We start from the raw sequence: 13,604 nt of genomic DNA, 5'->3' as shown, positions 1-13,604 counted from the left end.
TGCTTTGGTTGCTCCCTGAGCCTGGTCACTCTTCCTTCGTATTTGGAGGTACCCTCCCTCCCTTTAATTGGGTATCTGCTCAAATGTCCCTCAAAGAAGCCTAGCTGACCACGAAACTACAGTGTCCCCCATGCCGCTTAACTTGCTTCATTTTTCATCAAAGTGTTTCAAATCATGACAGTGTTTTCTATACTCACCTATTAACTCCCTAAGGGCAGGGACATGTCTCTATTGAGTGCTATACCCACGTGCCTGGCATAGAACCCAGTACAAGCACATGCTAAATAAATGATTATTGAATGAGTGGATTAATGAATGAATCAGTGGCATGGGGTTCAGATTCAGACTGTAGGCCTGATGCCATCACCAGGGGCAATCCAGCCTCTGAATGCATGCACTCTGTGACGGCGATCTCAGTCCCTACATTCCTGAAAGGGGACCACATTTGGGGAGTTTCTAGATTTTTCCATAGATATGATTTTTTATGTCCCTCCAAAACCTGAAACTTATGTTTATTTCAAACAGTAATGTAACTCCCTGAGGAAACGAGACTCAGGGAGGGCAAGGACCCTCTGCTTTCTCTGGACCCCCATTATACATACTTCTGAGCAAGAACCCAGTTTTCCATCAGGCTCTGGGCTCATGGGGTCCTCACTGCCTGCCCCCCACCTCCAGTTTATTCCTCACTCCATCCATTCCTATTGGTGGGGAGATGGGAACGTCTCTTGGCTGGGAGGCCTTGTTGACAGAATCCTGAGCTGGATGAGGGAGATGCCTCAGTGCTGGGCTCTCTGCCATGGACTCACTGTGTAACCTTGGGCCTTGCCTTCCATACCTGTAAAATGGGGACGGTGAACTTGTTCTGAATCCCGGGATAAGAAATTGTACTAGGTCAGATTTCCAAGTCCCAGGGGCCTTCTGCAAATAGCAACTGTACCACCCCATCTCCAGAGGCCTCGGGCACAAATCAGCAGCACAGAAACACCTCCAGGCCCAGTTTGCCTAAGCACAGGCAGAACTCTGGAGGAGGAACCAGGTGAGGGACCCTGCAGCAGCCTCATTCTGAGCTGTCAGAGGGATGCATTAGACAAAATAAGTTTACATATTAGTCGGAGTGGGCTGTGGCAACTGGGCTTCAAACTGCTCCTTGGCCAATTTGGCTGGGGGCTGGCAGGCCCAGCAGGGCCTTTGGAAGGCCCACTGTCCACCTCCCTTACCCACAGGCCACAAAGAGCCTGGGCACCAGGCTTCGCTTAGGCCATGCTCCTACCTGATGTGCTCCCCCCGCCCCACCACCCCACCCCAGCTCAGCCCCACATTTTCTGATTCAGAAGAACTGGGTCTGGTGGGACTTGAGGAACTCCTGGGGATGAGGTGCCCTAACCAGTAGCCTGGTCAAGACTCAGTGTTGGGGTGAAGGCTGCCTCGTGCCTAGCATCTAATGGCTCAGATGTGAATTAACTCCCAGGCTCCATCAAGAATCCCCCTTGTACTCTGCATAGTGACTACCCATCCTTCAAGGTCAGCATCAGGACACATACTCCAGGAAGCCCTCCTGGAATGACGCAGATTCAGCTCTTGACTCTCAGGCACATGGGTTTTTCCCAAGTGAGAAGGTCCTAGGCTGGGCCCAGCAAGATCTTCCCTGGCCACTCTGTGCAAGATCCCAGCATCCTCCTTGCCCCAGCACTTCCAGTCCCAATCCCTGCTTTATTTTTTAACATAGTCCTTATTACCATCTGATGTACTTTAAATTTGTTTATTTTCTGGCTTTACCACTAATGTAAGCTCCATGAGGGAAGGGTCTGTCCTTTTTGTTTGCTTTTATAGCTCTGTGCCTAAATAGTACCTATGAACAGTAACCTCAAATATTGGCTAAACAAAGAATGAATAAAAGAAAAGGTGCACAGCATACACAAAGGCTCAGGGGTGTGGAAGGGGGAGGAGGAAGATGCCTCAGAATGTAGGATTCCTAAAGGGAGAGGCTCGAGCAGGAAGGGGAGCTGGGGAAATGTAGTAAGGCCCAAACTGAGAAGGGTCTTGAATGTGAACAAGGGTTGGCGGGGGGGGGCATGGCAGGGTATCAGGTGAACAACAAGGTCATATCTAGGTTTAGAAAGATCCTTCTGGCTGGGTCGGAGGAAGGACCATAGGGGAAAGAGTGGAAGAGAGAGAACTGTGGGGTGGTCGTGCAATTAGTCAGGCAAAGGGCTCTGCCATTCCCTCCCAGGTTTGCGGCTGGTGTCTGGAGGCTGCCATCCTGCAGCCTGAGCTCAGGGGCCTCCATCCCCATTGACCCACCCAGCAGACCCTCTCAGTTTAACCCCTTACCTTACAGATGGGGAAACCAAGGCCCAGGAGAGAGGCAGCCTGGTGTGGAGGTGCATGGGTTTCAGATCAGACCCATCACGCTCGTCCCCACCCTGCCACTTAGTAGCTCTGTGACCCTGGCCAAGTCTTTTAACAGCTCTGATTCTGTTTTCTCATCTTTAATGACCCATCAAAGTGTTTATGCTGCACCAGGCACTGGGCTGAAAGCCTTGTATGTATCATTCCATTTATTCAGCCCCATTTCTTTCCCAAGGTCACACACCTGGAGCAGGACTGAGAGTCAGAATTCAGACTCAGGTCTGGGCGAGTCCAAAGCCTGCATTCTTGAAATGAAGAAAATAATATGGATCCATCCTGGGATAATAAAGATAAAATAGTAGTTAATGCCTTCATAGCTGTTAACTACGGTGCCAGCTGCTGTTCTAAGTATTTTACCATATTAAGTTGTCCAACCCATGCATCAGCACTATCAGCAGGCATCAGTCCTACCGTCATCATCTCCCTGTTATAGATCAGAAAACTGAGGCACAGAGAGGTTGTGACATACCCAAGGTCACAAACTAGTGGGTGGTGAAGTCAGGGTTTGAATCCAGGCTTTCGGCTCCAGAGTCCTTGTTTTCACTCACAACCCTATAAACACAGAGCACCGTGTGTGATGGTATGTGCTGGACCCTAAACCGGCATGGGCTCATCTCCTCCGTTAGTATGTTGGCGGCAGAGCCAGAAGTGAGGATAAGTTCCCAGGCGTGCCTGTCCCAGACTGCTCCCCAACCCCATCAGTCCAGCTCCACCCCAGGGTCTGGTCTGGTGCACAAGACATAACCACCAGGACGGAGAATTAACAGGCCAAGGACAATGCAGGAGCCACACCATTCGTTTCCGTGAAGCCAGAGGCAGGGCTGGCCCAGCCACGTGGGGAAGGAGGAGGCATGTTCCTCCTGTTCTGCATCCCCAGGCCTCCCTCCCTCTCAGTTCCTTGAGCCCAGACCTGGGACCTTACAGCAGGCCCCATGGAGGCCATGACCATACGCTTTGCCTTTTCCTGTCCTATATCCGGCTCCTCCAAGTCCCCTTAAGTGAGGACACTTTTACAACATTGTTTCAACATGCTCTTTGCAACTTCTGGGCCTTTGCTAGAACTATTCCCTCTGCCTGAAGGCTCTCCCACACCCCTCGGGAAAAAGCTCTCTTTTCCTTGAAAGTAGAGTTTGTCCCGCCTTCCTTCATTGCCCCCAGGCCCTTGTCACACCCCCATCACACATTATTGTCATTGGGTATGAGCCTGTCTCAACCCTGGCTTGTGCACCTGTAGTTTTACGCAAGCACACCATCCCTTCCACACATACAGCAGCACACTCAGAAACATGCGACCACACAGAAACATACCACTGCTCTCTCCTTTCTCCGTAGCTATGAAGCTGGGGAGATCCGGCCTGGCTCTCCCCAGCCCTTTGACCCTCCCCCGAAGACCCTCAATAAAATGGTTTGATCCCTCCACCAAAATATATACACTGCTCTCTTCTCCTAAGTACATCTAGACATCTGAAGGCCCAGACTACACAAAGGCACATGCACACACGTATGCACCCACTAACCAAGATACCCATGTATACTCAACAAGCAACAGTGTAATGTCTATGAGTTTACACACACACACACACACACACACACACACACACACACACCATACCTCCCAGCACACAGAGACACAGCTATCCGCACATAATAATATACTTGCAGACATAGCCTTCTACTCTCCTGAACACATACAAATGTATAACCACGCATAAACATGCTGCATCACCCAACAGCACACACACTAGAGTCAGTCCCCAGGGTCAGCTGGCTCTGGCCTGAGGCTGGGAGGACGTCTCCTCATCTCCTTGGAGACAGGCTGGCCCCCATAGCAGGCCCTGGGAAACCAGGCCACCACCTCCGGCTGGAGCTCATGCCTGGAGGGGAAGATAAATGATGTGTCTACTGGGCTCCTGGGTGGAGGGTCCTGTGTGGGAGGGGGACTCTTGGGCTGATTCCTGGCTCCTGGTTCCTTGTTGCCACTTGTGCTTTCAGACCCCCTTGGGCCCAGTGAGCCCTTGCCTGTCCCAGTGGGAGCCCAGGCTCCTGAAGTCCTGATCTAAAGGAGCTGAGTGTCTCAGGCTATCCTGGGCACAGCCGGACAACAGCTGGAGCTGGCGCCAAGGGTTTAAGAGATTATGACAGGAAAAGCTTAAAACTAAGAAAGCTCCACGCCAGGCTGATTAGCTGAGAATTCAGCAAGACAACCAGGAGAAGACAGAACTCAGGTTTAGTAGAAGCGTGAAACTACTCCAGGCCCAACCCGGCCTGGGCCCTGTGTTCCCCTCAACCCTCCCAGGACCCTGAGGACACTTGTCCTGGGACTCTTTAAATGAGACCGGACAAATCTTGCCCATAGTTGGGCCTCAGCCTCCCTGGTCACTGAACTTGAGCGTAGATTTTAAATGTATGTTCCCCATTTGGAGTGGGGGCTTGGGTGGAATGCTGCCAGCTATGGGGCTTTAGGATTCCTCTCCCTCCTTCATCAATCAGAAGCACTCAGTGTGACAACAGGCTCATCAGCCTTATTTCTTCTTCCGGAGCCCACAGGAATGCATTCTCACCTATCTTGCAGAAGTGACAAAGGCTGTTTACAGTGTTCTTTGGAAGGAGTAGGCAGAAGTGATGTACACTGTCCCCAGGCCCAGCTTTGAAGTCCCTAGTGTGGCATTCGGCTCTTTCCTCTGCCTCCCACAGTGACTATGTACTGAAGTCACATTACTCAGTGGCACTGTAAGATGGAAGGAACTTGGGTCCCTGAGTCGTCACGTAGGAGAGGCTTTCCTGAGCATCTACTGAGAAACAGATGCTCAGGAGAGCCACTGACCCATTTTGTATCTGTGTGAGCGAGAAATAAACTTTTATTGTGTCAGCCCGTTGGGATTTCAGGGTTTATTTGTTACCTCAGCAGGGCCCAGACTAGCATAGCTAATATACTCCCCTTTGATGGATGTTACATTGTAAGGTTTCACATGGATTTTTACTGAAAAAAGAACTCTGTGACTAAAATCCCACATCTGAAATGCCCTCTCTTGGGCCTCCCAGCCCTGCGGCCCTGAGATGCCCTATTCAGGCAGCTGTGGGCAGTGGAAGCCAGGAGTCTTATTGGTCATATATCCTGGCTGCGTGGCCTTGGGCAGACTTCCCACTTTTCTGAGCCTCTGTGTCCTCACTGTAAAGAAGAGGCAGTGATGCTTCACCTATAGGGTATTGTGAGGATCAACGAGGAACTGCAAACTGTAAAGTGAGGAGATTGTGCTTCAGGGATACACTGACATCACGATGCACATTCTACCCATGACACCCGCTCCAGACAAGAACACAAGAGAGACTTCAAGGGGGGCCCCTGGAAGTCATAAAATTTTATTCATTCATTTACTAAGCAATAATATTTATTGTCACTGCTCTAGTGGCACAGGGTCCAGCAGCAACACACCAAAGTCATTGCTTCAGGGTGTATGTACTGGTGGGAACACATCCTGCCTTGTGCTGGATCCTGGGCCACAAGGATAGTCAGTGCAGTCAGATCTTCTCTTCTGTCTTGGAGGAGAAGGGGTGGTGTCTGCCCCAATAACAATGACAGTTCATACTCACTGAGAGTTTACTGTGTTCCAGGCCCTTTATGATTTAATTCAGATTCAGTGAGGTAGATTATTATATAATATATATATCCTATAGATCAATATATATATCTTCTTTATTCAGGGTGGGAAACTGGAGGCCGAGAAGGGTTGAGTGACTTGTCCAAGGCTATGCAGGTAGGACGTGTGGAAAGGCTGGGGTCTGAACCCAGGAAGCACATAAGACCACAGAGCTATTCAGATCTTGTGCGTATGTGTAGGTGTGTGGGTGGTGGGTGCAGGATGGGGGAGGGGAGGCTGGCAGGGGAGTGGGCTTCCAAGCCTAAGCAGAATAGTAAAATTCTCTGTTGCTTTGTCTCCTTCTGTCTCTTGGACAGTCTCTCCCCAGTTTCCTCCTTAACCTCAGTTGATACGACTCTTCCTGACTTCACAGTTCTCTTTGCCTTGCTTTAATTCTCTAGTGCCTCCTCACTGCCCTCAGGATACAGCCCAAGATCCTAGGCTTGGCATTCAAGGCCCCCAAGAGGTGCCCTTCGTGATCTTGCTTCCTGCCACTGTGCTGCCTTGTGCTCTGTGCTCTACTTAGCTTGAACATGTGAGCAGCCCTCCCTGAGCCCAGCTGGCTCCTCCCCACCCCATGACTCTGCATGCTCTTCTCTCTGCCTGGAGCACTCTTCCCCACTTTTCCCACCCAGCTCCAGACAGCCTTCCCTTGGTCCTTGGGTTGGGCTATGTTCTCTCCCCAGCATTGCCACAGCCCAGGCTATGTCACTGTCCTGCTCTTCTGGGTTGTCACAGTCTCCATCTCCAGCTGACCCTTGACAGTTCCTCAAAGGCAGGGCCCAGACAGGGTCCCCAACACAAAATCTGGCATAGAAGGGACATCAGTGAACATGCACAGGCTTGGATTAGAGGCAAGATTTCAGGGACCACTGGAGGATGGCCCCACGCAGAGTGACAGGTGGAGAAGAGGATAGGGTGGGACCTAGGGTAGAGTAGGGTGTGAGGACTAGTGCATAGGGAGGTCAGAATGGCCAGAGGTGTTCAACTGAGGCCCCAAGAACAGATACCCAGACGGGTTCAGAAGAATGCTAGGGCCAAACCACAAACATCCTATTTGACCGTGACTTGGCCATGGCCCTGGCATTAAACATTACATATATTATGTAATAATAGATACATACAAAAGAGATGCATGTTGCATTTTTATAAGAGTTAAATAGACAAGTCATATCATTTATTATCCAAATCAGGACTTTCCTGAGAAAGAAATGGTTGTAATAAATAATTAGGTTCAGACAATAAGTATAAATAGGGACTGTCCTGGGAACACCAGATATATGGCCACCCTGGATATGAAGCGTAATAATAGACACCTTTGAACCCAACTTAATCATGAGCGTGTGACTAATACTGTGGGGTTCTTCTTTATCTCATCCCCCTCTCCCCTAGAATATTACACACTATTTCAAATTTTGTGTGAATCATTTCCTCAATAAGAAAAAACAAACTTGTATCACATATGTAGGACAAACTAAACGATATTAATTATTTTGCTTGTTTTTGAGCCTTATAAATGTTGGATTATATTGTATGTAGTCTCCTGCAACAAGATTTTCTCACTCAGCATTATATTTCTAAGATTCCTTCTCTTAGTTGGCTGCAGCTATATTTGATTCATTTCCACTGCTGTATAGGATTTCAGTATATGGAGAGGGCATAATTTATTAATTCATTTTCCTGCTAAAGGCATTAGCTTGGTTTCCAGGTTTTTGCCATTATAAATGGCACTACTACGAACATCCTTGTATGGGTCTCCTGGTGCTTTTATGCAAGGCTTTCTCTAGGGTTTCCACTTAGTAATGAAATCACAAGTTTCAAAGTGGCTGTAACAATTTTCACTGCTTTAAGAGCACAGGAGGATTCTTGCTGCTTCACATCCTCACCAATACTTGTCACTGTCAGATTCCCTTTCTGTAAAACATCTCATGTGGTATTAATTTGCATTTTCCTGATTACTATAAGGTTCAGCACCTTTTCTTTAGGTTTATTTTCCATTAATATTTCCTCTGCTGTGAAATGTTTGTTCATATCTTTTGCTAATTTTAATTGAGTTGTCTTATTGATTTATAAGAGTTCTTTATATATTGTGGGTAGTAATGCTTTGTTCACTATTTGTGCTGTAATAGAGTCTCCCAATTTGTGGCTAGTCTTTTCAACCATCAGAAAAAAATGAACTTGGAGGAAGCAGAGACTATGAATGGTGATAAACACTTTAACAGAAACAATGACAAAACATTATTAACGTCCTCAGAGAAATGAGAAAATATTGCATCCATGAAAAATAAGCAAGAGAAAAAATGGAATAGTCAGCAAACAAGCATTGAGTTCTTGGAAATATGATAAGAGAAAAAGGAAAACTGGAGAGGGTTGAAGAAATTTTCTAGAATGGAGAACAAGAAGAAGTGTGAGGTGGGGTGGGGAAGGAAATGTAGAAGAACTGTCCAGGAGGGCCAGTGTTAAAATTATTAAGGAGATCCAGAAAGGAAAAACAAGGGGGAAATGGAGGTGAGGAAATCATTATAAAGGTATTTCTAGAAAATTTTCTCCAAACTGAAGATTTGTTTCCAGAATGAGAGGACCCACTGCATGCCCAGCACAATGAATGGAAAGAGATTTACTCTCAGACACACTCAGGACATAGGAGCCTGAAAGCTTCCAAAGAGAAAGAACAAGATTTCTAGAAAAGATTAGGAAACAAAATGGCATTGGACTTTTCAACAGAAACTAGAAGACAATGGAGCAAGCCTTCAAAATTCAGGGGGGAAAAATTATTTCCAACTTAGAATTCTATAACTAGTCAAACTATCAATGAAATGTGAGGCACTTTTAGAAATGCAAGGTCTCTAAAAATTTACCTAAAATATCAACTTTTAGAAAGCTACAGGTAGATGTTCCCCCAAATAAGGTAGTGAGTATAGAGGGAAGACATGAGATCTAGGCAGTAAGAGATTCAACAAAGAAGAAGACACCTCCAGGAGATGGTGAAGGGAGAGCCAACAATGAGAGCTGGGCAGCTGACCTTGCCATTGACCTGGCCAGGATGGAGCAGTCAGAAATCTGCTGGGACTTCTGGACAAGTGAATAAGTAGTATACTTAATATGAGTAATTGTATTAAGAGGAGATTTACACAAATGAGGGAGTTTGGAAATAAGGGATAAATACATAGAAAACTAAGCAAAAAAATATAACAAAAATATCAAGTCCAGGAAAAACACAAAGTTGTACAGGGAAAAATATTAATTACAGCACACTGTGAATAGCATTTATTTTGCTCTGATCACATAAAAGCCCTTTCAAGATATGACACCAACATACAAGCACAAACAACAAGAGACATAAAAATAAATTGAACTACACAAAATAAAAACTGTGTATTAAAGAACACAATCAATACAGTGAATAGGCTACCCACAGAACAGGAGAAAATATTTGCAAATCATATATATGATAAGGGGTTAATGTCCAGAATATATAAAGAATTCCTACAACTCAACAACAACCACAAACCCAAAACAACTCAATTAAAAAATGGGCTAAGGACTGAAATAGACATATTTCCTAAGAAGATATACAACGGCCAATAAGCACATGAAATGATGCTCAACATCACTCCTCAAGGAAATGCAAGCCAAAACTACAATGAGATACCATCTCGTACCCATCTGGTTTCTATCAAAACCAAAACAAAACAGAAAGTAACAAGTGTTGGCAAGGATGTGAAAAAAATGGAACCCTTGTGCACTGATGGTGGGAATGGAAAATGGTGCAATTAGTATGGAAGATAGTATGGTAGTTTCTCAAAAAATTAGAAGTAGAATTACCATCTGAGCCAGCAATTCTACTTCTGGATATATACCCAAAAGAACTGAAAGCAGGGACTAGAAGAGATTTTTGTACATTCATGTTCACAGCAGCACTATTCACAGTAGCCAAGAGAGGGAGGCATCCCAAGTGTCATCAATGGATGAATAGATAAACAAAGGGTGGAATATACATACAATGAAATATTACTCATCCTTAATGAGGAAGGAAATTCTGACATATGCTACAATATGGATGAACACTGAGGACATTATGCTAAGTGAAATAGCCAATCATAACATGGTAAATACTGTATAATTCCACTTCTGTAAGGTACCTAGAGTAGTCAAATTCAGACGGAAAGTAGAATGTGGTTGCCAGGGGCTGGGGTAAAGGGGGAGGGGCAGTTGTTGTGTAATGGGCATAGTTTCAGCTTTACAAGATGAAAAGAGTTCTGGAGATGGGTGGTGGTGATGTGAATGTACTTAATGGCACTGGGCTTACACTTAAAAATGATTAAGACAATCATTTTTATGTTACGTGTATTTTACCACAGTTAAAAATAAAAAGACATTTAAAATCACATAATTGCAACCATATTGGAAGGATGGGCAGAGCTGACACACAGACAGTTGAGTGTGTGGGTATCTGTATGTGTATGTGCTCGGGGCCCTGGGGTGTGTGTGAGAGAGCTAAATCTTTGTCTTCATGGTGGGAGTCAAAAGACAGTGCCTAAAACCAAAAGATTAAGAAATAGAAGTAAATGTGTTATTTCATGATAAGGAGGTAAATACGAAAAGAATCAGCCCAAAGAGTTGAAAATGTTTGCCTCTGGGAAGAAGGAAATGGAGGTGAGGAGTGAATGACTTAAGTTTTACATAACCAGCCTTGCAGAACTATTTGATTCTTTAAACTATGTGAACTAAAACTTTGATAAGAAAATATAAAACAAAAATGAAACCAAAACAAAAGCATATGGAAAATTGCTGAACCTCCCCTAGAAGGCCCTGTGACTCAGGCAATGGGCACCCAGGGCCTGGTGGCCTCCAAGTCACCTTGAGGAACCTGTCATCAAGGGCAGAGTGTCCAGGGCTCCTGCCCTCCATCCTTTCCCCCAGATTAAATGGGAGACACAGAGCTGGAGGCCCTGAGAGAAGTGAGACACATCTGGATAGACAAAGGAGCATTGTTTATTTGCATAAGCACACATTTACTTTAATGTGCATTGGAAAAATATAATTAGCATATCAAACATGTGATTTCATGGAGGTTATTGCTTAGGATAAAGCTAAGCTTATTAAGTGAAAGGATTTAAAGAAAAATAGTAGGATGGCAGTCGAGGAGGTGAGTAGAAATGGCGATAAGAACATAGTATGGCAGTTCCAGGGGAAAATATGGACTTAGTCCAACCACTTGTGTTAGGGATGGGTACCCCAGGCCCAGAAGGGGAAAGGGACCTGCCCAGGCAGTGAAGGGGGCAGATGTGACACCAGCTCTCCTGAGAGCACATGGCCAACAGGCAGGAAATCAAGGCTGGGTTTGTCCTGCTCTGCCTCTAGTCTGCTCTGAAACCCTGTGACACCTTCACCCTCTCAGTTCCTGTGTGTCTCCCTCTGTATAGTGAAGGGGTTCTGCAGCTACTAGCAGTAATGTTCATGGTAATTATAGATAATCCTTGTGGAGTGCTTACAATGTACCAGAGACAACAATAATAATATAATAAGCAAACACTTATATAGGGTGTGCTATGTATAGAAAACTCTTCTGAGCACTTTATATATATTAACTTATTTCATTCTCACAAATCCTATGAGATAGTGTGGCAACCAGGATCCAAGATGACCACATGATTTTTGCCTCCTGGCTGTCACAACCCTGTAGAGTCCCTTTCCACATGGAATAGGGCGGACCTGTGTAACTAATAGGACATGGCAGAAATGATTTTGTGACTTCCACAGTTAGGTCATAAAAGACATCATTTCTTCCTTATTTTCTTTCTTGCTCTTGGATCTGTCACTACGGGGCTCTGTCTTAGTCTTTTTGGGCTGCCATAAAAAAACCACCATAAACTGTGTGGCTTATAAACAACAGAAATTTAATTCTCACAGTTCTGGAGGCTGGGAAGTCCAACGTCAAGGTGCCTGCAGATTTGGTGTCAGGTGAGAGCCCAATATTTTGTTCACAGACAGCCCTCTTCTCACTGCGTTCTCCTGTAGAAGGGGCAGAGATCTCTCTGGGGTCTCTTATAAAAGCACGAATCCCTTTCATGTCCTAGTTGCTTCCCAAAGGCCCCACCTCCATATACCCTCACACTGAGAATTAGGTTTCCACATATGAATTTTGGGAGGACACCAACATTCAACCTATAGCAGGCCCCTTCTTGCCATTCAGTGAAATGTCACCTCCTCAGAGAGGCCTTCCCTGATCACCTCTCTAAAGTTACCTGCCATCACTCTCACATAACCATGTTTTATTTTTTCCAGAGTAGTTATGATTATCTGAAATTCTTTTTTTCTTCTTCTTGCTTTTGTGTCTGCCTCTCCCAACTAAAATATCAGCTACAGGAGAGAAAGAAGAGATTTCTACAATGTATCTCCAGGCCTCAGGCAATGCCTGGCACACAGTAGGTGCTCCATAAATTTTTGTTGAAAACATGCCTGTATTTCATTGTCTGCTGATGGTCTGTCTCCCCACCAGTCAGGGACCTCACAGGGGCTGGTACCATGTCTTATTCACCTTGGCACCACCTCTAGGCCCAAGACAGGGTTGGCACAGAGCAGGGCTGAAATACGTTTGTTGTATGACTGAAGGAACAAGGATAGAAGAGGTAATGGCCTGAGTACCTGCTGTATACATGGGCTTATTAACGAGCTACGCAGATGTGTCATATCCAGGTTGGAGCCCATGAGGGGTGCAGAGACCCAGTCCCACTCCCCCATTCTTCCCATCATGCACACCCTGGTGCCTAAACTCCTATCCACCACCACCTCAGCACCATGTGCATGTGCACCTGTGCGCCCAGGAACGTCATCTCCCTTCTCCCCCAGGTTCCGCCCCTAGGCTTCCATCAGCCTCCTATCAGCCTGTCACCTCCTCCAGGCAGCCTGTGCTACTTCCCCTGGACCATCTGCTACCTCTGGGGACAGTGGCCTCGCCTGGCTCACCCAGCTTCTGCAGCGCCCAGCACGCGGCCTGAGCAGGGTCACCCAGAGCCTGCTGAGGGAGGAGTGGACCAAGGACAAGAGGGAGGAGGGAGAGGTGGTAGCAGCAAGAGGGACATCGGGCGGAGGCGGCGACGGGAGGGGGCGCGCGCGCCGGAGGCGGCCGCCCAAGGCCGGGGCCGCGCGCCCAGCCTGAGCCCGCCCCGCCGCCGAGCGTCACGGAACCTGCTTGAAATGCAGCCGAGGAGCCAGGGCGGGCGGCGGCGGCGGCGGCGGCGGGGGCAGCGGCAGCCCCGGCGCCGCGGCAAGAACTCGGTGGGCTGAAGCGCAGCGGCGGCGGCGACACGGGGTGTGCGGGGCGCGGCGGCCGGAGCCCGGGGCCCGCCATGGGCCGCCCCCAATGGGGCGCGCTCCGGCCGCTGGCGCTGCTGCTGCTGCTGCTGCTGCGACTCCAGCATCTTGCGGCGGCGGCGGATTCACTGCACGGCGGCCAAGGTGCGTGCGGCCGGTCCCCGGCCAGGCTCTGAGCCACCGCAGCCTCCAACAAAGCGCGGCCCCCGGCCAGGGAGCTGGTTGCACCAGGGTCACCCA

General features: G+C 47.3%; 1 protein-coding gene across 7 annotated transcripts in view; it reads left to right on the top strand.

Annotated features, from left to right (window-relative positions):
- Nucleotides 1-13,373: 13,373 nt before the first annotated feature.
- LRP8 (LDL receptor related protein 8) overlaps nucleotides 13,374-13,604 on the top strand; it is a 70,585-nt gene continuing 70,354 nt past the window's right edge. For all 7 annotated transcript variants that reach the window (XM_081146265.1, XM_081146263.1, XM_081146262.1 and 4 more), the window contains exon 1: nucleotides 13,374-13,508. In XM_081146265.1, coding sequence (XP_081002391.1) covers nucleotides 13,400-13,508 — 109 coding nt within the window. In that variant the 5' untranslated portion in view covers nucleotides 13,374-13,399. The remainder of the gene's footprint in view (nucleotides 13,509-13,604) is intronic.

Source organism: Miniopterus schreibersii (genome assembly GCF_964146895.1).
Source record: "Miniopterus schreibersii genome assembly, chromosome: 8".
Taxonomy (NCBI): domain Eukaryota; kingdom Metazoa; phylum Chordata; class Mammalia; order Chiroptera; family Miniopteridae; genus Miniopterus; species Miniopterus schreibersii.
Note: the sequence above shows the minus strand (reverse complement) of the source record. Positions and strands in the feature narration are given on the sequence as shown.